At 54.0% G+C, this 26,000-nt stretch overlaps 1 protein-coding gene across 4 annotated transcripts in view; it reads left to right on the top strand.

The window, feature by feature from the left end:
• The window catches only part of DPP6 (dipeptidyl peptidase like 6), an 850,942-nt gene that overhangs the window by 668,784 nt on the left and 156,158 nt on the right, over positions 1-26,000 (top strand). For all 4 annotated transcript variants that reach the window (XM_004766000.3, XM_045086322.1, XM_045086321.1 and 1 more), the window contains exon 6: positions 8,625-8,677. In XM_004766000.3, coding sequence (XP_004766057.1) covers positions 8,625-8,677 — 53 coding nt within the window. The remainder of the gene's footprint in view (positions 1-8,624; positions 8,678-26,000) is intronic.

Raw genomic sequence — 26,000 nt, 5'->3', positions numbered from 1 at the left:
CTCCGCGTTGCGGGGAAGGGACTGCTGGCCGCCGGGGGGAAAACCAGGAACATCTTGTTCCTATTTCCCACTATTTGTCTTCGGCTGTGTAAGCTTGGTGTCTTTACTTTTCACTAAACACTTTGATGGTACCTGGTCATTGGTAGTCCTCTAGAAAACATTTTTAAAAAATCATTAGAACAAGGGGTTTGATTTCAGGGAAATGGTATACAGTGAGCTGGAGAGCTGTGTGGAAATGTGTGCCAGGTGTCCCCATCGGAACATGGGCTGATTGGGACCTTCTGCTTGAGGCGAGAAGCCTTCTGGAAAGACTGGTTTGTGCAGGAAATTTTCCACCGTCACCCACTCCAACACCGAGGCTCGTAATTCACGAGCGGGAACAGAGACCAGGAGGAAGCTCGATTCTGAGGCAAGATGCCGGGTCTCTGGGGCAAGGCCGGCTAAAGTACACGGATGAAACGGGAGGGGTAAGCCAAGCAGAGGCTTACGGGGGGTGTGGCGAGACGGAGGAAAGAGGGGGAGAAGAGCCCACGAGCCGTGATGCGCGCCGAGTTCCATGTGGAACTGCCGAGTCACTGTATCGTACCCTTGAAACGCATACAACACGGTGCGTTAAATATACTGGAATCAAAAGAGAGAGCCACAAAACAGGCAAAAACAGAAAAAAATCCAGCAGAGGCTGACCCCGGCCCGAGACCAGATGTCTGCAGCGTCCCGGGAAGGAGTGTGGACGCTGTGTGCGGCAGGGACGTGTGTGACTCCCCCGCAGTGAGGAGCACGTCAGGCTTGAGCTCCCCGGGCTCGGCCAGGCTCAGGCAGCTGCGAGCTGCTCCCCGGTGCCGTGGAATTCAGCCCCAGCAGGAGCAGAGAGAGGGGAGGGCAGGGGGGCAGCAGGGCTGGCTGGGAGCTTGAGGAACTCTCTGAAAGGGAAGGAATCTTACCGGTCACCCAGGCCCGTCTCACTCGGCCCCGCATTCTCCCTGATGCTCTGGCGAACTTGGCTTTCCTACTTTTGCTAACGCGGCTGGTAAGCCTTTTCGGTATTGGATACCTTTGATTACCAAAGGTTAGCATTGTTGGTCCTTATAATGTGTACTGGTCAACGTTGTTTTTGCCCTTGGAGCAAATGGGAACAGACCTGCTCACGCTCACTCATGAAGCTCTTTAAAACCTTAAAGATAGCCTCCCATCTCCCCCGAGCCTCTCCTCCAGGCAGCCCACTGGCCTTCACTCCAGATGACTCACACGGAGCAGCTTTCCTCCCCGACTCCAGCCAACCTGGTCATATTCTCATCTTTCTAAAATATTTTGGCTTATTGGTCTTACTCCTTAGGGGAAAAAAGGGACACCTTCAACTGGACTCAATTCTCCCAATTTAAGGGGAAGAATTTCTAGACCAGATACTCATAACTTCTTCCCCGAAAGACCTTACAGACTGGTTGGCTCTTGTCTCCGCCACACTATAAAAAATGTGCTCATTTCTTTCTTTTTTTAATTCAATGAAGGACCCGGATGGAATTCTCAGGGGAATCTTTGCCCTGAAAACTGGCTGCTCCACAGAGGGAATCTTGGAGGGCTTCTTGGAAGCCCAGCAGCTGCCACCTAGTGGGCAGACTAGGGTAACGGATCAGGGTAATGGATGGGGTTCCGTATAGGAGCCAAGATGGCAGGTTTGCTTGGAAGAATGTATCAAGACCAAGATTCAGGAACACACAATGTAAATGCAGAAACTCTTGAAGTATTTTTTAAAAAATGGGGCATGTGCTTCCTCACCCCTCATCTCCACATATCAACTCAAAGCAGGGGTGGGGGAAGTGCACTTGGGTTCCGAGTTCCTTGCTTGATCTCCACCGCCTTCTTTAAAGTGACCAGGACACAGGGAGACTGTGGGACGCGTTGGGTATGTCTGGTGATCACATATGTTCAAACTCATCAAATTGCACACAAAGTGCTGTTCTTTCCACGTCGGTGATACCTCCGGGAAGCTGTTTTTAAATGTTCCGAGGGAACAAAAGAACGTTTATAGGATGCTGCCTTCATGAGGTAGCTGTCGTGGTCCATAGGCCCCAGCTTGAAGTTCGTGAGCAGATGGCGTGCTCTCTCCCAGAGGACAGACTACTGTGGTCGTTGCGGTAGACCTGGGAATCGCCGCGCTAAATGGGACCGAATGAAATTTCCTTCTCTGTTGGTAACAGAACCCCAAAATGGTGAGGAGATAGACCCTCGGGGTAAACGTTTCATTCTCTCCAAATCTAAAACAAGAGATCTCCCATTTTCCAACTTCCTTTTAGAGTTGTTCTTTTTCTCCTTCAGGTTCTTAGTCTTTGACTCGACGTCACTGACGTGTCCCACGCAGGTCATTTCTCTTCTTTTTCTCTTTTTTACCGTCCCATTCCCAAATCTCCCTTTCTTTTCCATGCCTAGTCTCTTCCCTGTGTTCCTGGCTCCCCGTATCTTTAGCCCTCGTGCACTTCTCACCAGATCCTTTTTCTTCAGCCGTGTGTCCCAGCCATGGGGGTCTGGATCCCCGCTGGGGAGAGCCTTGCTCTGAGCGCATCTTGACCCTCTGGAATGTTCAGCTCCCTCTATGAATAGAATATAGGATCAAATGAGGAGGTGACAGTAGATGCCCACTGCAGCGATCTGCTTGGTAGTCCTCACACCTGTCCTTGAGCTCGCCAGCAATGGCTGACTGGCCTCTGCTTGAATTCCACTAGTGCTGGGGAGCTCACTACCTCAGGGGACCATGCATCCCATTATTGGGACACTCCAGTGAGTACAGTGCTTGTGCTGACCAGGAGCCCAGTCCCCAGGGCAGCAATCTTGACCGTTCTGTGGCCTCTGCCCTCCCTCAGACCGGTCGGCTCCAACTCTGCTATTCCCAGTGGGACTCGCATCGTGGAGGAGAAAGAAGTTCGTGGACTCGGTACAAAGCTAGTGGCTACCTCATATGGTTCTCTTCGAGATTAAAACAAGAGAGTTCCTTATTCTCCTTTTTCATGGTTTCTGTTTCCAGCTCTTCCCTCCCTTTACGGAGGAGGGAGCTGAGGCTCCGAGAGGCTGCGGACTTTGCCCCGCGAGTGAGTCGCAGGTTGAGCGGAGCCTGTGTCCCACTCTAAAACTGAGTCCTCGTGGTCGTAGCTGCACAGGGCCGCTGTGTCCTGCCCCCAAACCACCCCCACCCCCACCACTGCTTCCGCCGGGCGCGCTGTCAGGAAGAGAACCCCCGTGGCTGCGGGAAGGCAGGAGAGGTGCGGAGTCCGGCAGGCCGCCTGCAAGGTCACCGCGGCTCCTCAGATGCCCGAAACCAGGCCAGTGTTCCTGAGGGTAGGAACGTGGTGTGAATTTAAGAGACATTCCAAAGTTACACAGTCCAGTGAAACATGGAAACCAATGAAACATGGACAGTTTTAAAAAGTAAGGACTAGGAATGGTTGAAGGTAATTTCAGTGTTCTTCTACTGAGAGACCAAATACGTGGGTCCGTAGAAGAGAGACCCGTTAGCAGGAGATTGGTTTTCAAATTGTGGAATTTAGGATAAAAGTTTTGGGTAAAGAAAATACCCACGCTGAGAGGCCCAGGACAAGCTAAAGATAGGAGCCTAGAATTCGGAAGATAGGTCAGGCGTGAGAATGCAAATTCAGTGAGAAGCTGCCTAAGAAAGCAGAAGTGAATGGGATCTGCCAGGCCAGAGGTGTAGACCAGCACGAAGGAAGGAGAGCAGCCGCCATCACCGCGTCACACTCTGCGAACGGTGGAGCCCGCGCGGGTGAGTCCAGTGCCCAGTGTCTGGCCCTGGGCTGGCCCCTGGAGATGGCAGCTGGAGAATGTGAGGAATGCACTAACGTGTGGCCTTGCAGGCTTTTCTCGTGAAACGCGGTGATTGCTAAAAAGGAGTCATTCACGGAGGATGTGACCAGGGATTTTTTGGTTCTGATGTGGCAGATTTGAGTTCTCTTTTACAAATTTGGGGGAGGTAGTGAGGGACAGGGAGCGATGAGACGTGTAAGGCAGGGTCTCGTGCCAAACCTGTAAGGCAAGAGTCATGAGGTTCGCCAGGGAGCAGAAGGGAGTGGCGTGGACACCTCCCGGGCTGATCTTGGAAAGGGATCCGGTGGCTTCTTTCTGCAGGAGGGGAAGGCCGGGGGCCAGGGGAGGTCTGCGGTGGGGCTCTAGGGGTGGAGACTGGATGGTGGACCGGCGGAGGCTGAAGAAGTTAACCCAGTGCCTCTGGAGGATAGATTGTGCTGGGGTAGGAGGTCCGGGGGGCGAAGAATGGAGTCCAGGGGACTTCGTTCTAGCTCCGTGCACTGAGCGAGGAAACCACCAACTCGGGTAGGGAATGTCAGAGAGAACTAGGATTACTGGGCGCTGACGAGTTCGTTTCGGAGAATATTGAGTCTTGGTGCTTGTGAGGCATGAGGTAGGGACGTCTAGGTGGAAATCCGGTTTGAAAGTGCAGGAGGGGCTGAGCCCATGCAGGAAGAAGAGAGGAAGCAAGTCTGCAGGAGTGTGGAAGGTGGGACGAGTGTTCGTGACGAGGCTGCCACAGCGAAGACCGTAGACCCGGCAGCCTCAAAGTGCGGCTCCGTGGGCGCTGGAGGGGGAAAGGTGAGATGTGCGGGCGGATGCTTCTGAACTGGAAGAAGCAAACCAAACGTGAACTCACCCCATGACAGAGCTGTGACTCGTTATTTTTATTCCGATTACTAAATGCCAATAGCATTTGTGATCTATTAGATTTCATGGTATCTAATTTTTTTCGCGATTAGAACATTTGCTGAAATTGCTATCCCATCATGAATAGTGTTTTGGGTATATAGAGAAACAAGTTTCTATATATTCATTTTCCAAGGGAAATTTCACAGTGAAGAAGAAGCCAAAGTAACTCAAATCCATGAACTTCTGGGAGTGCACTCTTAGAAGAGCAACTGAACGCAGTCTTACTAACTTCCGACTGCACTTTGTTCCCTGATCAGAAGTTTTCAGAGGCAATTTTTTTTAAAGATTTTATTTATTTATTTGACAGACAGAGATCACAAGTAGGCAGAGAGACAGGCAGAGAGAGAGGAGGAAGCAGGCTCCCCGCTGAGCAGAGAGCCCGATGCGGGACTCGATCCCAGGACCCTGAGATCATGACCTGAGCCGAAGGCAGCAGCTTAATCCACTGAGCCACCCAGGCGCCCCAGAGGCTATTTTAAAGAAAGAAACGTAAATACAACAGAGACCCTGGTAGGGGGGCGGGGAGGCTTTATCTTCCTAAGAAACAAATTCTTTCAAGAGGATGTAGCTTTTTTTTTTTTTAATTCCTATCAAGATAAGGACTATCTTGCTCTTTAGGGAGTGGTCTCTTTCCTGCCGGTGTCCTTGTGGCTCCGGGTTGAGATGGTGTGTTGAGGAAGAGAGGCTGTTTGACTGTTCCATCTTGGAGCAGAGAGAAGACTGTCACGTCACTCCCTCCTGTTGCTGCTTTTTAGAGAGTCGTCCCTAAATCCCAAGTGCACTTGCATTTCTGAGGACCCCATTTGCATGAACAGTCCTTTCCGGAAGGTTCTTTCACACACGTCCTTGGCATATCCAGCATCTCAGGCCTGACCTCTTTTTGAGTCTGTCCCATTTCTGTTGGAATCTTTCTGATTAGTGATTCCGTTCCCAACATAGTTCACAACATTTTCCATCCATACATGTTTTGTTTTTTTTCTTTTTGCCCCATAGTACACACACAGAATGATGGGCACTTCTCCCTTCTTCTTACCATTGCCCTTATAAGATTATTTTAATTCGGTCTTCTTTTTCTCATTGGCTCCTGTCAGAAGGTACTCCCAGGGCTGAATTTCAGAGTCATTCAGTGGTATGTTTAAGGAGTCGTGCAAAGATCAACGTCGAGGTCTCTGGGAATGGCATAACCAGAGGACGAATTGAAATCACTATTTCCAGACGGATTAAAGAAATATTCCTTCAATAGCAAAGTATTGTATCTTTGTTATATCTGTTGGTGTCCTGGATTTTTTGGTTGACAGCAGTTCACTCGGACTCGTAACTCTAGTTAAGAGATACACCCTTTGTTCACGCAGTTTCCAATGTAGTGATTGGAGAGACACAGACCTCTGATCGAACCTTGCTTGAGCTTGATTTCAGTTCCTTAAGATTCAGTTTCCTGTGTTCAGAGTGGGATGATCATACCCGGACTGAGTGAGCTCCTGGATACCGAGGAGCCTGCATGCCTCCCTCCGTGGACGCTCGCCCCTCAGGGCCTCAGCTTCAGCAGCATCACCACTGCCATCCCTGTTCTCCGCCGTCATTTCAAAGACTTCCGCTGTGCGTGGTCTTTGCCAGCACCTCACTTCGGTACTGAAACCATTTTGATGAGGAATTCATCTCTGTTTGTTCTAGAAGTGGGTGGGCATTTATGGGGAGGCGCCCAGGAACCTAGAAGTCTGTCCACAGCTGATGTAATAGGCGCCTTTTTTCCTCTGGATTTAGACTAGATCTACCATTTACCTATTGCTGTGTAAGGATCTACCCAAAACATTAACAGCTCAAGACAACCAACACTTCTTACCTTAAAGTTACCGCGGTCAGGGCTTCACGACCGTCCTGTCTGTGTCTCTGGCTCGTGGTCTGTCAGAGTGTCGTCTGGGGCTACGTCATCTGAAGGCTTGACTGGGGTAGAAGACTGGGGTAGAAGCGCGGGTCCACGCTCCCTCGTGTGACCACAGGCAGGACGCCTCCGCTCCTTGGGGCCTGTTGGCAATCCGATGGGGAGGAACCTTGGTCGCTCACCGCATGGACGACCTCTCCTTAGGGCTGCTTGCATGGGTCACGCCGTGGCGCTGTCTCCCCCGGAGCCACCACACCTTCTCCTGCCCAGTCCACACCTGCTATTCCGTTGAGTCCTTTGGAATTGGGCGCCACCCCTCCCGCCCTCCCCCTCCTCCCTTTGGCCTCCGGTCCTCGGTCCTCCGCTCCCCTTCCTCCTCCTCCTCCTCCGCCCTTGCCGTAAGTCCTGCTCCCATTTTAGCAGAGGCCACGGTTGGCCTGCCCGGGTCCTCCTGAGCCTGGAGTGAGATGAACCGGGTGACCAGGTGGCGTTGGAGGAGAGCTCAGGCGGGCCGTGGAGCCGCACTGTGGGCCCCGACCGCGGACAGAGGCTCTGTGTCTGCCCGGGTTCTGGGCTTGCATCGGAGGGAGTGGGTCCAGCTCAGGGGCGGTTTAGTCAAAGCGCAGGGTCCTCGGACGGGCGCTGTCTGAGCCGGCGTCTGCTCAGGACCAGCCCTTCCTTCTTCTCCTGGGAAGGCAGTACGAGGCGTCCCTCCCCACGCAGCTGAGCTGGGTTTGTGTCCCCCTTCTCGGAGGGCGAGGGCAGGGCCGGAAGTTCATCATTCCGTTGCTTCCTGGCTATTTACTCATAAGGAAAGTGGTGTTTGGACAAGTTCCCCATCAGATGCCGTCCCTCCCCCCTCCAGAGGCCACCCCAGGCCCCGTATTTCTGCTGCAGGAGTCTCGGGACCTTCAGGACTCGGGGCTGCTGATTACTTACTTGCATATCTGGATTGTCTTTCTCCAGTAACTGTGATGCATCTGATCGTCTCTAGGTTAACCCGGGCCCCAAGGAGGCAGGGAGTCCGTGAGCGGCGCAGAGCCCTGTCCCTTCTCGTTCTCACATTCAGTCCATGGTCTGCGCTCCCGTGCGCGCCTCGACCCCCACCCTTCACTCTGCACCTCTCTCCCGTGGCCTCACCCGTTACCTTCAGGAAGGTGGTGGTGAATGCCGGTCACTGTAACGTGCCCAGACAGGGTGTGGACTCTCAGAAGTCACACGGTGGGGAGAGAGAGAGTGTGGTACGTTCTTGCTTCAACCCTGAAGACAACCCCTCACCTTCCCAGCCCCGGGGAAGGTCTCTATCCAGAGAGCCGGAGGTGAAGGAGCCAAGATTTCCTGAACTGCGTGTTTTCCCCATTTCTGGTCGTGGGTTAGGGAACTCTGTCCTAGCTTAAGAGTTGAAGAGAGGCTCCAGGTTGCGGGCTATAGGCGTTTGGAAACACTGTTTGGTTACCTTAGTTTTAAAAGTCGTGCCCCTCTTGGAATGAGCTCTTGGTTTACTGACCGCTCTCCAAAGCTGAAAGACTCACGCTGCATTGGACAGAAGGACGAGAGTTCGCCCAGGGAAGCCTATCCTGCTTTTTACATTCACTGAGGATGTACCTTGGAATTTGCCGTAATTTACAGGGACACCCACAGTACATGGGTCTTACGGTCCTGCTGGGTCTAGCTGGCTGTCTGACAGCCTCTGGTGACCTCCTCACTGGTCCTGGGCTACATGTCACTGAGCTGGAAATCTGTGCCCCTGATTTAGTCACAAACCAGCCAGCTCTGGAGTCTGTATCAAGCCTCTGACTGCAGGTAAACAATGTGCAAATGAAGAAAGTAAAATAAACAGGATATGCAAATTAACTTTCTAAGTAAATTAGACTTTGCCTCCAGGTCTCCTGATTAACTGCTTTTCCTCCACTGATGTTTTTCTAGGATGCACAGTGATTTAAAAATATCATGGTCACAGCCTTTGTCTCAACGCTTGCTTTTTTTTCTTTTTCTTTTTTTTTTTTTGTCTTGTCTGTTTCAGATATACCAACACTCCTACACTGGATATTATGTCCTGAGCAAAATTCCTCATGGGTAAGATGATTCTTTCATTTTCTTTGAATGAGAAGTATTCAAAACAAAGAAATGGTAGAACCCTGAGTAGTTGCTTAATTCCTAGAATTAAGGGCAGGAAACGGGGCCGCTTGATTTTTGACAGTGAAGGGCCCGGATGTTGTGGGGCCTCCCGAGCTAACTGTATCCAGCGTCTAGGGGTCCCGCCAGTCTGGGTACTTGCCCATTTGCGAAGCCCCCGTCCTAGGACAATGCCACTTCTCTCTTGTTCTGTAGAGGTCCTGCCGGGCAGGACTGTCTCCCCATGCCCCACCCCGTAATCAGCTGTGGCCGTCCCAGGCATGGGGAATGGCCTGGGACCCCCACGGGGCTCTGGTTATGTACACGATAGAGTGACACCCCTAAGCGCACTGCATCTCTCAAAAATGTGTGATTTGAGACTCAAATGTGTGTGGGAAAGACAGACATGAGACCAGGCATGATTTATGAGGTTTTCGGTGCCGGGCAACTATACCCACACGCGGCACAGGGAGGCATTATCAGGAGCTCACCTCCGGGTCCAAAGGCAAAAACAGACACTGGTTAAGTGCGGCGAACAAGTTGGTTGCGTTAGATGTGGAGAAACTGCTGCAGAATTAAGAGAGACGGGGGGGGCTTCCAGTTCGTCTCCCGGTCACCCCTCCCCGGTCACCCCTCCCCGGTCACCCCTCCCCGGTCACCCTCCCCGGTCACCCCTCCCCGGTCACCCCTCCCCGGTCACCCTCCCCGGTCACCCTCCCCGGTCACCCCTCCCCGGTCACCCTCCCCGGTCACCCTCCCCGGTCACCCCTCCCCGGTCACCCTCCCCGGTCACCCCTCCCCGGTCACCCTCCCCGGTCACCCCCCTCCCCGGTCACCCCCCCCCCTCCCGGTCACCCTCCCCGGTCACCCTCCCCGGTCACCCCTCCCCGGTCACCCTCCCCGGTCACCCCTCCCCGGTCACCCTCCCCTTCTGCCTCCTCCTCTCCCCTCCTGCTCCTGTCGCCTTCTTGCTCTGGGTCTCGTGCTCTCCTCCACCCCCCCCCCCGGGGTTCTTTCAGGAACCTTGGGAAAGGTGAGGGGCTCGGGAAATGGTCAGAGAAACTGAGCATTGGTCCCGCCGGTGTCAGTGTTGCCTGTGAACGTTGAGGGAGGTTTCCTCGATTTCCGGAATGTAAACAAGCAGCTAAAAAGTATTGTTTCGTGGGAGAGCATGAACCAGCAACACCGATGTGCCAACTGCGGTCGTCTGCTTTCTACTAAGTGTAAGTAGAGCATGGGCACCTCTTTGGAAAGCAAACATGGAGAAAACAAGTTCATCTGGCCTTCAGAGAAAGGGGAGATGTGTGTAGACGGGCGGCAGCGTGAGACCAACAGCTTCTGTGAGACAAGTAGACAAACCAAGTTCAAAGACCCTGAGGGTGAATCGCGGGTAAAAATTAAGCATCCTTAGGAATTTTTCATTTAAATTCTATTTTAAATAGAAACTCAGGGGTTCTCCACTGAGGAGGAATTTTTCCACGGTTTTCTGAAGCAGATCTGCATCTTCAGAGCTCACGACAGGCAGGAGTATGATTATACCTTGAGATTTATGTACCTGGTGTCGGAAGATTGAACGTATTATAGATGATGGATGGTTCGTTCCGTCTTCCATCAGTTTGTAAAACTCAGAACTGTAGAAGCGCTTTATGCCGAACACATTGTGTTAACACACTGCATCAGTCAGAGCTTAGAAGTAGAAGATTTGGACAAGCTGACCCAAACCAGCGGCAAAGCGGAGGACGAGACTTGGTTTCCGTGTTGACGGTGATGAACTCCCCACAGAGAATGTCAACATGTAACCGGCTGCCTTCGGTGTTTTTAAAATCATCAGTGATGGTAATCGCCACCATTCGTAGATTGACTTTCGAGTGCTTTCACCCGAGCACAGCAGCCGCAGGAAAAGCACTCCCACCCCCATTCCCAGTGGGAGCTCTAAGGCAGGCTGCCCCACAGCTCCCAGCTCGTGCACAGCCTGGCTGACCCGAGCCCCATGCCTTCCAGGCATCCCCTTGAGCTACGTTACAGCTGTAAAGATCAGAGTTTTAGTCCTGTGAATTTATTTGTTTTCTAAGGACCCTTACACGATCGAAAGACGTAGCAGACGACTTGTGTCCTTTACTGGGAAAAACCCCAGTGGATGAGAAGGTCTGTGGCCCTCCCACCACCCTGTGAGCTGACACAGGATCTCCAGGATCTCGGTTGGCATCGCTCAGCCACCCCAACCTCTCCCTCTTTGTAGTGATCGTTTATGGAAAATGAGTCCATTCATTTCATTTGTTGTCAACATCTAATTTGTATTAATGAGCCTTGAAGCCTCATGGTTCTGCAGCTTCTGCGACTTCTCCGGGGGTCACCCGAACGGGTGCTCCTCCTCCACGGAGAGCGGGAGAAGGGCGCGGCCCACCATCCGAGGCTTGTGCTCCACATAGATCCGGGGTGGAGAGGAAGGCACAACAGTGTTTTTAAAACAAAAATTAATCTGGTTAATTTATCAGGATTTGCATTATTTACCATACAAAAAACAAAGAGCTTCGTTTGGTGCTTCCAAAGACACAGATCTGTACCTTTCTCCCAAGATCTCACTTCTCTGTCCTGACTTCTCCCCCAAAGACTCCACCGTGAGCCCGAGGCCATGCGGTCTGCAGGACAGGATTAGCCCTCATTTATAACTAGAGTTTTGTCTTGGCTTCAGGCTTTCCAGCCAGTCACGGAGAAAGCTCAAATTAATTTTTCAGTGCCCTCTAAATCTGGTTCCCTGCGTTTTTGCCGGTGGCAGAAGAACTCGAAGAAGGGATGCCTTTTTCCCCGTGTGGTTCACAAGCCAGGAGAGGAGCCCCCGTCCCGTGAGCTCACTTCCTCCTTCAGGGTTTGGCCCTTAGTCTGCCGGGGGAACTGAGCCCGGGCCTTGTGTGCGCACCGGCTCGGCTCATAATGAGAATCCCAAGGCAGCAGAGTTGTCATGTGTGCAAAGATCTAAAACTGAAGGCAGAATCTGTTTCACTTCCACATACTAAATGTTCAAGAAGCATATTCTTAAAAGACACGTATCTTTCACACAGATCTGTTTGCTAAGCCAGATTTAAAGCTAGTCATTCTTACTATAAAACATTTCACTAAGTTTTTATATCAGAAATTCAGCAACATAAAACCATCTTCTGAGATAGAGATTATAGCCAGCTAAACATTTTCTATTAAGAACCCATCATGTGTTTTTACAGAACTATTTTTGTATGCTCGGCTGCTTCTGGAGGTTTTCCTGACCTGACATTTTTCTGGAATTAACTTTTTTCTTGGGCTTGAGGGCTTTTTAAAATATATATATATATATATATATATATATATATATCTGTATGATTACAATTTCTCATCAGGATCATACTGAAAAGCATATGGACTGGTGAAAATTATTCCTTTTATAACATAAATCAATTTTAAGGAAAACCCGGCATATCTCTTAACTGGGTGGCTTTGGCAATATGGGATTTAGCAAACAAAATAATACTAAAACAGACACAAAGAAACATTGGAAGGTATTTTTCTTATATGCCAGGGCAACTTTGATAAATATCATTGCCCTAAATTAGCTAGCTTATTTACTGGTGTTTTTCAGTCACCACCCATATTTATACAAAAATTGCACTCCTTTGGGATTCTTATCGACTTAAGAAGTTGCGTTCTGTATCTGCAAAAACTGTAAACTGTGACATAGGTCCTTCTGCGCAGAATGACCCTCTCACGTTAAGTCTAGGGTACAGAGGAACGTTCCATTGATTCAGAAGCGAGACATCTGGGCTGATAACATATGCTTAGCACCCAGCATCTTGCCAACAGCATGAGGCAGGAGGTAAGAATGTCACCTCTGTGGCCACATCGACCTGAATCTGAACTCTCCGCCTGCTGCTGACCTTGACCATTGTGGTACTTCTGCAGACCTCAGTTTCCATGTTTTTAAAAAGAGGACAATGCTGGCGCTCCCCTCAGGGGCATCTTATAAGAATGAAGTGGAGTGATATATGCAAAATGCATGGCAGAGAACTTTGCTTCTAGTGAACATTTGGGGATGTTATTTCTCAATATTGTAGGATATACCCATATATATTTATAGTCTCATGATTAAATATTATTTGACTTTCTACCAGATGAAATCCCTTCTGTTACAGGAAAGGCATGAATTTTATTCTATAAGAATAAAAGCTAAGGCTTGTTCTACAACACTTGGGTAATTGTAATGTCCATGTGATGTTTTAATGTCTCTCTTAAAAGAAATGTCTGTAGCCTCAAATGTCTATAATTCCCAATGCTCAGTGCCTTCTTTTTTATATCACTTAAATCAGACCAACCACAATTAATGTTTAAGGTGTTCTTGTTTTGACTCCAGTAGAAGCAAACAAGAAGGTATAAGTCCAGGAGTTTTTATTGAAATGCTCCATGAGTAACAAAACCATGGTTGCCATCCTTAAGAAGTTCAAAATTCTGTTGAAAAGAAAGGACACAGACTCTGTCATAATACACAGCAAGTGGCCCAAGTGAATAACTTAAACACTGAATACAGAAGAGAAGGTTGTGGGCGTCAGGTCTCATAAAGGAGATCTGGCCGCAGCCGATTCTGGTGAGTTGAACCCGTTATTTTTAGTAGATGGAGACAGCGAGCAGATGTCTCAGGTTGAGAGGATCATTAAACAGATTCGACCTTTGCGACGAGCTAGCGTCTTCTGGAACCAGTAGGGTTCTATGCCAGGCAGCAGCACAGGTGTTCACATGGGGTCTGCATGGGTAGAGACGAGGTTGGGTGGGGGTTAGGATAGGCCTGCAGTGTGGGGAACCTAAACCCCGCCTCGTGTAGTGAGTCTTTACAGCAAGAACATGGGGATCCTTTAGTGCAGTTGTGCTGAACACGGCAGGCCTGAGAGAGTTTCACGTGTATGTACAGAAGGGAAGGGAGGTTTGGAGCATGGATTCAATTAGGAGGCCTGTTGGGGAGTCAGGAAGGCTTGGAATGGGCAGAGCCCACTGCGTAGAAACCACACTCAGACTGATTACGGGTGGTTGGCGTCCTCCTGGAAAATGAAGACAGATTTCCCGTATTTATTCCATGTCCCTCTAATTAAATCTTGGAGGCAGCCTGTGTCCTCTTGTGAGCTGAGCCTGGTGCATGAGAAGATTCAAAGGAGTGAGTTCACGAGGGCAGTGATGGGAAGTCTCAGCTTACTGCGTTTCCCCCCTGGCCTTTTTTCTCAGGGATCCCAGGGGCCCCGCGGCTGACCCTTCCCAGGTAGACACTCGCTGGCTCTGCCCAGCCAGCTACCAGAATTTGCATAAATAGGATTGTTAGTTTAATGTTCTAATGTGAAGCCAAAATGTAGAACAAAGGGATGTCCTTAAAATATCGCTTTGGTATTTGGCACCGAGGGGAGAGAATCCCAGTGTCACTGACAGGCGCGCGGTGTGCGAACCATGGACAGCTCCGCGGGCTCCACTAGGTCCGCCTCCCCGACCCTCCCTTCTTCCTTCCTCTCCAGAATACGATCCTTAGAAAGCATCTTCCAGAGAACATGCCTTTAGAGTCAAGTAGATCTGGGAATAAATTCCCAGGCAGCCCCTTGACGTGTGTAATCATGGGAGAGTTACTTTGCTTCTCCAGGCACAATTGCTCCATATATATAATGGAAATAAAATGCCTGACTCATAGGGTTCATGAAGAGGTTATAGGAAATCCTGTAGAATAATGAGGTGGTACTTGAAGTGCCTGCTTCCGTGTATGGAAAGCGGTCCAGGCCCTATTTGTGGAGGAACCAAGATCTTCCAGAGTATGGCCGAGTCTCACTAACCCCCTTTCCCTGCATTTGGACACACAATAAATGTCAGCATCGGTGTCAACTCTGATCAAGCGTAAGGGCTTCCTGGAGCTGCGTGTACGTGTAGTCCACAGCTACGCCTGGGGCCCGTGGGATAGAATGTGGGGGTCGGTGCAGCAGCAGGGGGAGGGCGGGGAGAGGCGTGTGATGCCTCGTACTGGCCAGCCCCGTCCTTGTGAACGACCACATCAGCGGCGCGTGCGATGGCGCTGCCCGTGGGCCGGGTGTGGTCCTGGGCGTCCCCACCCCCGCGCGTGTGCCGGAGCCTCCCTGCTCCCTGGGTGGCTGGTGTCCATGTCCTCTGACCTTTCACGGCCGGCGGCCACACCCCTCCTCAACGTCCTTCTGCAACGGCCGCACCTCCTGTGTGAGGGTCTTCCCATTTCTCACGGCAGACGGCTAGACCCCGGTTGGCGTTATGTATTCTTTTCTGAATGGAATGTTTGGAAATGTTTTCAATGTGCACCTGTTGCCTGACCCGTTCCTCTCCCTCATCCCGAGGCCTCAGAGAGCAGGGTGTCTCTGCAGGGGCTTGACCGCGTCTGCACCCAGCGGGGACTGGTGCCCAGGGACAGCATGACCTTGCAGAAGGGGAGCCCGCAGACCCCGCTCTCTCCCCTGCGGGGAAGGTCTCAAATGCCCCACTGGGTCAGCCGGCAGAAAAGCCGTCAGCCACAGGCAAAAGGGGCCGGTTTCCATCGTGCTTTCCCCCCGAATCATTTGCTGCCCGCGAGCCCGTCTGAAGAACCGGTGACAACGCGCACCAGCTCCTCCTTCGTCCCGAACTTCACAGGCCCTTCAGTCAGGCCCGTCCTAGGCGGCTTTCCTCGGATCCTGGCTGACAGCTGCGGGAAACTCATTATGCAGCGTTGACTGGGGAGAAGGCGCAGGCCAGGCCCGCACCCCAAAGCAAGGAAATGAGAGTCTCTGAAGCTGTGATCTCAGTTTGGGTCTGGGGTCCCCTGGGCCCGCCCCTCCTTCCCTTGCTGTCAACACCAAGTGTCGTGGGAACTGACAAAAACCCATCTCTGCCTGCAAACAAGTGACTCAAGCTTCCCCAGACTTGGAGAGGGAGCGGTCCGTCTCAGATGAACGGGGGCGGACATTCAGCTGAGGCTCCGCTGTATGGAAACGAGACAGACCCTGCTGTCTGACGTCTGGCTCCTCCCTGGTCTGGGGGCCTGGGGATGGAGGTCCTGCCAGCGTCTAGGCGGCCCCGCGCAGGAGCTTGCTGTGGGCTCCCCCTAGTGGGGTCAGCGGGGACGCCGCCGATTTGGATCCATGGATTTTGTCAGGTCAGAGTCAAGAAGTCAGAGGCGTGTCTGTGGCCCCCTTTCCCTGGGGCATGAGAGGCCGTCCCCCAAGGAGCAGGCCACAGCCCTGGGGTCCCCCTCCTGCTCACAGAGTCCCCGAGGAGAAGCGCCCCAGTGCACAGCACAAGTGGCCCTGCAGGGCTGGGTCTGCGGGATGTTGGCCGCGTGTCCTGGGCACCCTCTCCTGCCGCCGAAAGAGCTGCCCACGCTGCGCCAGCCACGGGCCAGGTGGTGGAAAGGCCACGTGGATCCCGTGCTGTCTCCTTCCCTTGCTCTCTTTCCTGTGTCCCCCTCTGTTGTCTGTGCTCCGTTAGTCCCTACGGGGTGGACACGGGGCCCCCGCCTGTGTGCACTGGTGACGCTGGCTTCAGTGGAGTCTGACGGTGTCCTTGAGCAGGAAGGAGGCCCTGGAGGGCAGCAGGCGGGGCGCAGGCTGACGGCAGGTGGCCCGGCTCCTGGAGGGACAGTCATATGTCAGTCACGTGTGTGTCATCCCTGGCTTGCTGCTGCCTAACTTGCCTAGAATAACTCACGGTTTACAGCCTCCGTTTCCAGGAGGTTCTGACTAACAGTCTCGTCACGGGAGCACGTCCACCCTGAGACAGAAAACCTGTCGTGCCCTTCCTCCGTCCCCCAGCGTTGTCCCTGGCAACCAGCAACGGGTCACCATCCCTCTTGTCTCGCCGTCCCGGGAATGTCTTCTCAATGGTGCCAGACGCGCGGCCTCCGTGTGAGCGTGGTCGCTTCCCGCGGTCCCCACATTGCGGCCTGTGCTGTGTGCCGTACTTCCTGTCCCCGAGAGCCGGTCTGCGGTGCGGGCACACGGTGATTTGTTTACGCATTCACCGCTTGACATGTGAGTTGTTTCCAGCTCGGGGCTTTTTTGGATAAAACGGCTGAATGTTTGCATACAGAATAACATACGGAGATATGTTTTCATTTCTCATGAGTAAATACCTACAAGTAGAATTGCTGGTTCGCACAGGAAATGAATGTTTAACTCAAGGAAAAGATTGCTGAATTGTTGTGTGAAGTGGCTGGACTGTTTAGCACCCCACCCCCCGCCTTGTTAAATTCGCGCCTGTCCTCACCCGTCCCTCCACGTGACTCGTCAGATTTGCCTGCCTGGGTTCTTGTCCCCGAGCTCTCCCCGCCTGGTTATGGGCACAAGGGCTAGCCGTCCAGCCTGACTGGTGTTTCTGGTCCCCACAGTCCTCGGAGCTGTCCTCGGAGCATCCTCCAAATGACAGGTCCATTGGGAAGGACATGATGGGCGCGGTAGGGAATCGGAGCGGGGAGGCAGAGCACAACCCCTGAAGAGGCTGCTTGTTGTATAACCTTCTGGGCATAAACCTCCCGAGCCGTAGGACAGCTTCAGCCCCTTGAGATCCCTCCCTTCCTGGGCAGATTTCCGGGAAGGGAGCACTGTCTCTCTTCCAGGATGACCCCTGGAAGGCTGAGATCCAATATAGTCCAGGTGACTTGGTCCCGTGCTGGGTGTACCTGCCGCCTCCCAGCTTAAAGGTGGGGTCCGGGCCCCTCCATGCCGAGAGAGCCTGGTGTCTGGGCTGCGGACCGGGGCTCCCACCCCAGGCTAGCCAAGGCCGTAAGGTAGCGTCTGGGGGCTTCCTCGGACTCTCCTGTCCATTCTGAGGTTACATCTTGACTGCGACACCGTGACGAAGCCAGGCAGGCAGCACCGGCCCTCCCCAGAGTGACTGATGACCAGCACCACCGACCCAGAGTGTACACTGGACCCGTGGGTATTTCTGGAGCCGTTAGCAGTGCACAGTACAGAGGACGGTACGCTGGGCCACTTCCTTGCCCGGAAAGCCTGATCTCAGGGCCCGGGCCAGAGCCTGATGGCACAAGTAGTCAGTCCGGGGAGGCTTTCCAGCTCCCCAGGGCTTGGCTCAGCCAGCAGACCCTTGGGAGCAGGTCGACATACTGCCCCAGGCAGAGTGCCCAGACTGAGAAGAAGCCTTGCAAAGTAAATGCTTTTGCCCGTCTGGACAGGAATTTAATTTAGCCCTAGCCGGTCGTTCTCTGTTTTCTACGTGCAACAAGATGGATGGAGACGCCCAAACCCGAGGGGTTGGCAGGGGAGGACCAGAAGTCTTTAGGGCGCTCACCTTTCTCGTAAACGCAAGTTTGCACACCCCGTCGCAGTTATTTACCACACCTCGGAGCCTCCTGACTCGGGGTCGTCGCGTCACGGCCTGATGCCCGTCTCCGCTGATGCTGTGGGGTCTCGGAACGGCTTCCGGGCCACGGCTCACAGATGCTCCCCCAGGCCCCCCACATAAACAGGCTACGCGGACTGTAAGGAAGCCTCTCTTAAAGGATACAAAAATCCAAATCCCCAGCCCAGCGTTAGCAGTCGGGGATATGAGAACTAGAGTTTCTCAGCCCAGACTGGAGCTACCTGCGAACGTCCTGCCGGAGGCCCGGGTCTCGCCCCCCACCCCCCTCCCGGGCCCCTGGGACGTCGCCCCCAGCCCCCGCCCGCGAGGGCAGCCCTCCGTGCTCATTCTCCAGGCCTCTTCCTGTCCCAGGGCCATGGTTAAGTCCCCGCTGCCGGCCCCAGAACGTCCAAAGGCCAGCAGCTTCCTGGGCTCCCTCCCACGGCCCCGGCCCGTTGCTTCCAGACTGTTCTTCTCAGGACACGCCCTTGGCTCCAGGGAGAAGCCCTTCGTCACACTTCCTGTGTTCTAGTCGTCTGCTGCCGCTTGCTTTATTCCTCTGTGCGGGTCGTTACAAAGCCCGCCCCTCGCAGTCCAGCACGGGCCCGAATCGCTTTCTGGTCCCTTGTCCTGTGTCTCGCATGCATGATCGCATACATGTCCTGTGTCTCGCATACACATCACATGAATGAGGAAGCAAAGGAACAAATGCGTGCACGAGTGCGTAGACACGCGTCAGGGAGCCCTTATCACACGTGTGATACTGGGACCTGCAGTGTCCTCACGTATCTTGGGCTCACAGTGACCGCATCCCCACTCTACAGATGGGAAGACTGAGACCCACAGCTGAAGCAAATGCTCGAGGGCTCGCCGCCGTGGCTTCGGCTCAGGTCTCCTGCTCCCGGCGTACGGCTGTCCCTGTGGCCTCGCCTTCCACTGCATTTCAGACTAAGGGGTTTCCAGCCAAATTGTGGACCGAGGGTCTCCTCACTGGCTGATGTGGGCTCTTTCTTCCTCCTGCCCATGAGGGTGACAGACGGCTCGTAGCGAGGACGGCATGAGGAGCTGTGAGGCTGGGGTGACCCAGTGGCCGGCGTTATTTGATAAGCCCAAGGGTGACTGCCCAGGGCCACCGCCCAGCGGGGGTGTCTGTGCATCTTGTCCGTGAACAGCGACATGGGGAAACACTGCCACAGCGTATATTCTGTTTGACGTCAGTCACACAGTCGTGGCTGACACCGGTGGTGGTTTCCTGCAGATGAAAGACATCTGAGGCAAATAACTGACCCTTATCAAACTAAAATTAGGCATCACTACGTATTCCGTACGAGCATTCTGAGAGGCCGACGGGAAAATACCGAAGGGACTCTGGTGTCGCTGTGGTCTCAGGCAAGCCCTGCTCCAGTCCCCGCGTGCGGTCCCCACTTGTCAGACCCCACGGCCTGTCAGCTGTAAGATAGCTGCGGGCAGCCTGGAGGAGGGGCTCTCGGTGGTTTGGAAGAAGCGAAGTGCTTGGTAGAAAGTCGCCGCTGAGGGTCTCTGTCCCGCGAGAAAGTGCAGAGCTGTTCCCCTTGGTGGAGGTGAACTTGCGGAACCCTCGGCGGGAGGTCGCGGCGCTGGGTTCCCCCGCCGACCTGTCCCCGCGTGATGACCTCTCCTCCCTGCTCCTAAGACATGGCTCAGAGCAACCGCTGAAGAGGCTTGTCAGAGTCACCGCGGGGCCGCGGAAAGACGGAGGTCACACAGATACATTTGCACTTAAATTCAGATCTACATGCGCTGAACACACATGAGGTTAAAAGTGACCACCGTCCACTGCCCCCCAAGAACCCCACGGGCAAGGGAGAAAGGCCGTCCTTCAAGAGTTCGGAAATGCCGCGGCTCTGACTGCCCTTGTCTCCGCGGGTGCTGCCCAGTGCTCATCGGCCGTCGCTCATCAGGCCGCAGACCCTGACCGTGCTGACCGCTCCGTCCTGAGGATATCGCAGGAAATGGAATCTGGCCAGTTGTGCCGAGCCCTTCTGAAGACAGCCTGGTGAACAGAAAGGCAAACAGAGAAGCCCAGAGAGACAGAAGGACAGACAACGTCCACCCACACCGGCCAGAGGACATGCGGTCCTCACCGTATGGGGCCGCTCCCCGCTGTCCGCCCACCCTGTCCCGCTGCCCGGTTACCTTCTGATGACGGCCTCACCAGCCCACTCCTTACCGTGAGTGCTCGGCCAACTGGCCCGTTCCATTTCCCATCAAACATTAACAAATGAGGGGCCCTGGGTGGTGCTGTCGGTTGAGTGTCTGACTCTGATTTCAGCTCAGGTCAGGATCTCAGGGTCGTGGGATCGAGCCCCGCGTTGGGCTCTGCACTCAGCGTGCAGCTGGTTTTAAGACATGTCATGTTTAAGACATGAACGCGTCGGGGATCTAAGGCCAGAGCTGGCGGCTGGGCCGCCCCGTAGCAGCTTCTCCAAGACGGGTGCCCCGGGCGCCCAGCTTTCCTGGACGGCATTGCAGCAGCACGTGTGTCCGGTCTGATTCCCTTCGCCAGTTGGCTTAGCTCGGTTTATCTCGGCTGTGTTCGTGAGACACATGGAGCGGTTTCGGTGCAGAGATGGGAAAGGGTGTTCTAGCCTTTGATGTGCTTATTAACCAGCCATATGTGTGCATTAGAGAAAGGCCAAAAACTGCATGTGACCAAAGTCAACTAAAAAATATAAAAGCAACATGTCCTTAAAGGGGAACCCACCATTGGTTCTCCCCGCCCCCACCCCCCAGCGAAAAGCAGCGCGTGTAGCCCTTGCTGGTGACGAGGACGTTGGTGCTGTGGGTAGTAGGACACCTGGCTCCCCCTCTGCATCCCCAGTGCCGCACAGATGCCAAAAAAACAGGGTTTCGGTCGCAGGAAATGTTCATTTCCAGAGTCAGGTGCCCTTTGCCGTTGACGGCGAGATGCCCGTTTCATCAACAACAGGACGCTAACCCAGGCCACCTGGCTCTTGGGCGCCCCTGCTGTCTTTGGCTCGGTTTCGGACCCCGGGAGAGAAAGGTCTTCTGTGAAAGCGATCTCGTGATTATTTCGAGTTCCCAGATGCACTTACCGTCTTCATGCGGACAAGTCCATAATGGACTGTAGTTCATCAGATTGTGTCCTGCTGATTTGTTAGCAGCATAATCCCGACCCCGACCCAGCACGAGATTGGAAGAGATCGTGTTTGCCATGAAGCCGAGCGCTGGCTCTTGGTAAAAATGTTTGTCTGGTCCACAGAGAAGAGTGACCTGTGTGCACATGTGTGTGCCTGCATGTGTTTGTTTGGGGGGAAGGAGGAGAATCCTTCGAAAAAGGAAAATTCCTCATTTAAATCCAGTGCTTTCCAGCACCCCGCCCGCCCCCAGTTAAAGTCAGTCGGAACTGATTTCCAGGCGTATATTTGTCAGGAGAAGCGAGAGCTCCTGGTACGGTGGTCTCTAGGAGAGAAATGATACGTGAAATATTTTCATAAAGAAAAAAAGTGGCAAAAAGGTTCTTTTCCAGGGGCGCCAGGGTGGCTCAGACTGTTAAGCATCCGACTCGTGGTTTCAGCTTGGGTCCTGCTCTCCTGTGCGGGGGGTTGGAGGCCTGAGTCGGGCTCCACAGAGTCTCCTTGGGGCTCTGCCTCTCCCGCTACCCCTGCTCACAAGCACCCTCTCCCTCTCAAATAAAAAGATCTTTAAAAAAAAAATCTTCCTTTCCATCGAACATAAGGGATGCCCCACTAAATGGAATCAGCCAGAGATGCTGGGACAGATGCTCCAGAGGCCTTGTCCACACCATCTTCCCAGGACTTTCTCGGCTCTAACTAATCTCAGCAGGTCTAGGACGGTGACCTGAGCCCAAAGACGGGCTCTTAGATGAGGGAAAGCCTGAGGATTCTTGACGTGAAGATTTGTCCAGATGTTCCGGGTGTTTTTCTGTTTGTCTACCAATAGGCTGTACTATTTAAGGAGCCGTGTTTTAGAAAAGTTATTTTTTGACCCCAGAAATTTTATTCAATCCCAACCCCAAAATGGCTGTCCCTTATAGAGGTTTCTAGGACAGACACTGTTGTGAGCTCTTCGCCGATATCTGTCTCCCCTGGGCAGCTGACAGTATGCCTGTGATGTCAAAACTGTCCTACCCCCTTTACTGTGAAAAAGCCAGGTGTGGGGAAGGAAGGGTGTCCCCTGGTCATCACCGCGGGGCCCTGTGGTCCTGGGGTTGACGCGCTGCTGCCCTTGGCAGGTGGGTGGCCGCTATCGCCGGCCCTCCCGTGTGCACGTGGCCCCCGAGACCACCAAGGGAGACTGTCCTCTGCTAAAGACGGAAGCTCAGTGCTAAAGTTCTGAGAAGAGAACAAGATGGGGGCTAGTGAGACGCAAGTCTGAAGGCATAAGCCAGCGTCCGGGAGACGGGCGGACGGGAGTAAGACGGCCGGCGGCTGGTAGACGCGGTGCGCGCTCACCAGCGGACGTCGGTGTCAGTTACGGGAAGCGATCGTAGCCGAGGACGGCTGAGCCATGAGCCTCTCTGTCCCCGGGAGGCCGCGTGTGCTCTGTTCCCGTGTGGTCTCTGTGGAAGTGGAAAACATACTTCCCATACGAGGCCCACAGATAAGTGATAAACAGTGCTGTGGGCAGAGATGTTGTTGCCATTTTAAATTCCTGTCGGTTTCCAGCATCACTGGACAAGCACTCGTCAGGATTTTTTTGAGAATTCAAAGGAGGTTTTGCATAATGTAGCAAAGGAAGCCCAGATCGCTTAGTCTCCAGAAGTATAATGCTCTCGTGGGCACCTGCAGAAATCCTGCTTCCCCCTTCCCGAGGGAGGGGGTCGGAGAGGAGCAGTGACTAGTCCGTGATCTGTCCTTAATCAGCCAGTGCACGTGTACCCACGGAGTCCCTGGTACTCTGCACGGACTGCAGGAAGAAGGGGGGGCTGGCCGCTTCTCCGTTGCCCGTGTGGGTGGAGAGACCACACCCACGGGCAGACCAGTGATCTTAGGACAAGCTTTACGAATTCTGTGACCAGATGAGTGTTCTATTTGAAGTAAGAGAAATGGCAAAGAGCCCCATCAACACAGGCACAGCCCCCGTCATCGGGGACCGTTGGGACTTTAAGAAGCAGTGCTTTCGACCACCCGGGGCTGAAGATGCATTAACATTGAGCATCACCTGTCCTTAGCACCGCAGAGCGCAGAGCAAATAAGCCTTTGCCTGCACAAAGCTGCTGCTCTACTTTTGACCACAGATAAATGCAAACAGAACAGGAGCACGAGGTCACGGGTTATAAAACACCGATGGGGAGGCAGATGCAAATATAAACACAGAAGGTCTCCGAGGCCGAGGTCTCCGCCACCTGTGGGTACGGGGCGTGAGGCTAGGAGGCTCCCAGGCACCCTGGGGGGAGCAGGGAAGACGGAAAGGACAGGAGGGCGCCTCACGCACTCTGCACACCTGGTCCCGAATCCCAGCTGGCTGAGGGGCGACCATCAGCCAGCTGTCCACTCCGCCGTGCATGCAAAGTGAGAAGCGGTCTCGATGGGAGGCTCAGCCCCCGCTGTCCCCTTCCTTCTCTGTAGGGATAGAAGACTGCCCTCCCCGCCCTGCCCCTCCACCCACACCCCCTCCAGGATCTCCGCTTTGACCGTGATTACGCAGCATTCGTATCTCCCCTAGATTGGTGCTTCCCCCAGGAAGCCTTCCCTGGCCTTCTCAGATGGGTCAGCTCCCGCCGCTGCAGCCCTCCCGAGGCCGACAGAATGCACAGGGCTGCACCTGTACGCCGCTGGGGATTTCCCGGGGTCACTGCTCACCTTCGAGCCTGTCACAGGCTTGACACTTAGTAAGACTCCACAAGGGATTTTTGGGAGAACGGACGAGGGTCTCCGGGCAAACACCAGAGAACTAGTTCACTGCCTCCCGGCGCCCCTGGATGCCCGCGATACGACAAGAAGTGGGAAAGGTTACAGTGTAAAGCCCCGGGAGCAGAGGAGAGGAGGAGGCAACCCAGTTTGCAGTTGCAACACAGGAAGGGGGGACCGTGCTGTCCCAGTTCCCAGGCCACGCCCACCCTGGCTTCTGAGGACCCCAAGCAGCCCTCGGCTCCCATCGCAGTGCTCCACTCGGACCACCGCCCAGTGCTGTTTGTCCTGGTTGGCTGTGGTTTCCATTCTGATGCATCAGCTCTTTAGAATGTCACCTCTGAGGAGAGGTGGGTCCCTCTGGGTGCTTTCGGAAAGGTGTGGAAGGGAAGCAAGAAGGACTATTGAAAACTATGAAGCCATCAGAACCCCAAGGACTCTTTGATGAGTCCTCGGGTGTTGGGAGGTCTGTTTCCGGGGGAGAGTAGAACAGAGGCCTCAGAGAGGGGGACGCAGGGGGCAGTGTAAGGTCCGAGTCCGGGTGGGGGTCGTGCAGCAGGCAGCGAGGCAGGGGGCAGTGTAAGGTCCGAGTCAGGGTAGGGGTCGTGTGCAGGCAGCGAGACCCCACTGCCCCTTTCCTCTCTCAGACGTGTGGCAGCCACGCCTTGCCCACCAGCGTCCCCACCCTAGGGATTGTCCCCAGAAGATCCCAATGTCCGGGACAGAATGGGCCAGGAAATGCATCACACACTCTTCAGAACGGCCGATCCGCTCCTCAGCCCCAAATCCCTACCTACAGGTATCAGTGAGGAATCCCTAATCGTCCGAAATTCTCCGTGCAAGGAGAAAACACGGGACACAGGCTCCTGCCAGCACCCTCACGGAGATGACCCGTTACTCTCACGAGACAACCCGGAAGAGTATTGTTTACGTTTCAGAACAAAAACTCCTAGAGACTAAAAAATATGAATGAATGAATGAATGAATGAATGAATGAAAAACTCAACGGGAGGGCTTAAAAACAAAGGTGAGGCGGCTTTCCAGAAACAGCAACAGAGAGAAGCAGAGAGAGGCCGAGAGAGGGACAGGGCGCGGACGGGTCAGAGCAGCAGCCCAGACACGTGGAGGGGCGTGTCTGCTGCGTTAGGGATGGGGCTCCCCCCTGCACGCGACCAGCCAGTGGGGGCCGGACACAGCAGCGCCCCTGCAGCAGGGTCCTGCCGGAACAGGCTGCCCGCCGCCGGGGACGCCGCGGACAGGCTGCTGAGCTCCACTCAGGGAGCACCAAGGCTTCTCTCCAGACCGCCGGCCATAGGACCCGGGCTCAGCCTTCGAAAGTCGCAGATGGGCGGCCCGGGGAGAAGGCTGGAAGGAGCGAGCGGGAGGTGGCCAAAGGCCTCCCCGACCAGGACTAGCCCAGAAGGCTTCCTCCTGCTTCGTTCAGCGCCGCCTGCGTAGCCCCCGCCAGCCTGACGGAACCCTCGGAAACACGACTTTGAGTAACAAGACTGTCCCAGGCAGATTCTGGAAATGAGCTTCCGGATTAGGGAAAATCAGTCTGGAAGTTCTGAGTGGAGCCTTCCAGGGAAAGGGACGACAGAGCGGGCGGGGACGGCAGAGCAGCAGACGGGGAGACGCGACGCCGGGGGCGCAACCCCAGGACCAGGATTGGGGTCCTACGGGCTTGGACTGCGGTGCTGGGGAGGGAGTGGGGAGGGGCCGACGAGGCTGGAGCTCCGCGCCTCTGCCCAGGCCCTTCTTTGCTCCTTGGCTGTAGAACCAAAACCGGTTTTGCCCCGAAGACCCTTTTCCTCCAAACCATTCGGTTCTCTCGCTTCCTCCCGTACTGCTTCCCAGTCCCGCTCCGGAGCTGTCGGAGCCGTGATGCTGTCCGGCTTCTCCAGGTGGTTCCGGGTCAGATTTATCCTTGGGACGTTTTGCTCTTCATTTTTTATGATCAACATATACAGTTAAATCAGTCTGAGACAATTCCTCAGAGGCCTCATTAGTGTCTGCAGATCGCAAGCCGAGCTCCTGGTCACAGCCTGAGAGCCCCACCC

The sequence above is a fragment of the Mustela putorius genome, unplaced genomic scaffold, assembly GCF_011764305.1.
Source record: "Mustela putorius furo isolate JIRA1106 unplaced genomic scaffold, ASM1176430v1.1 tig00000929_pilon_pilon_pilon, whole genome shotgun sequence".
NCBI lineage: Eukaryota > Metazoa > Chordata > Mammalia > Carnivora > Mustelidae > Mustela > Mustela putorius.
This window is presented reverse-complemented; position numbering and strand designations above follow the sequence as displayed.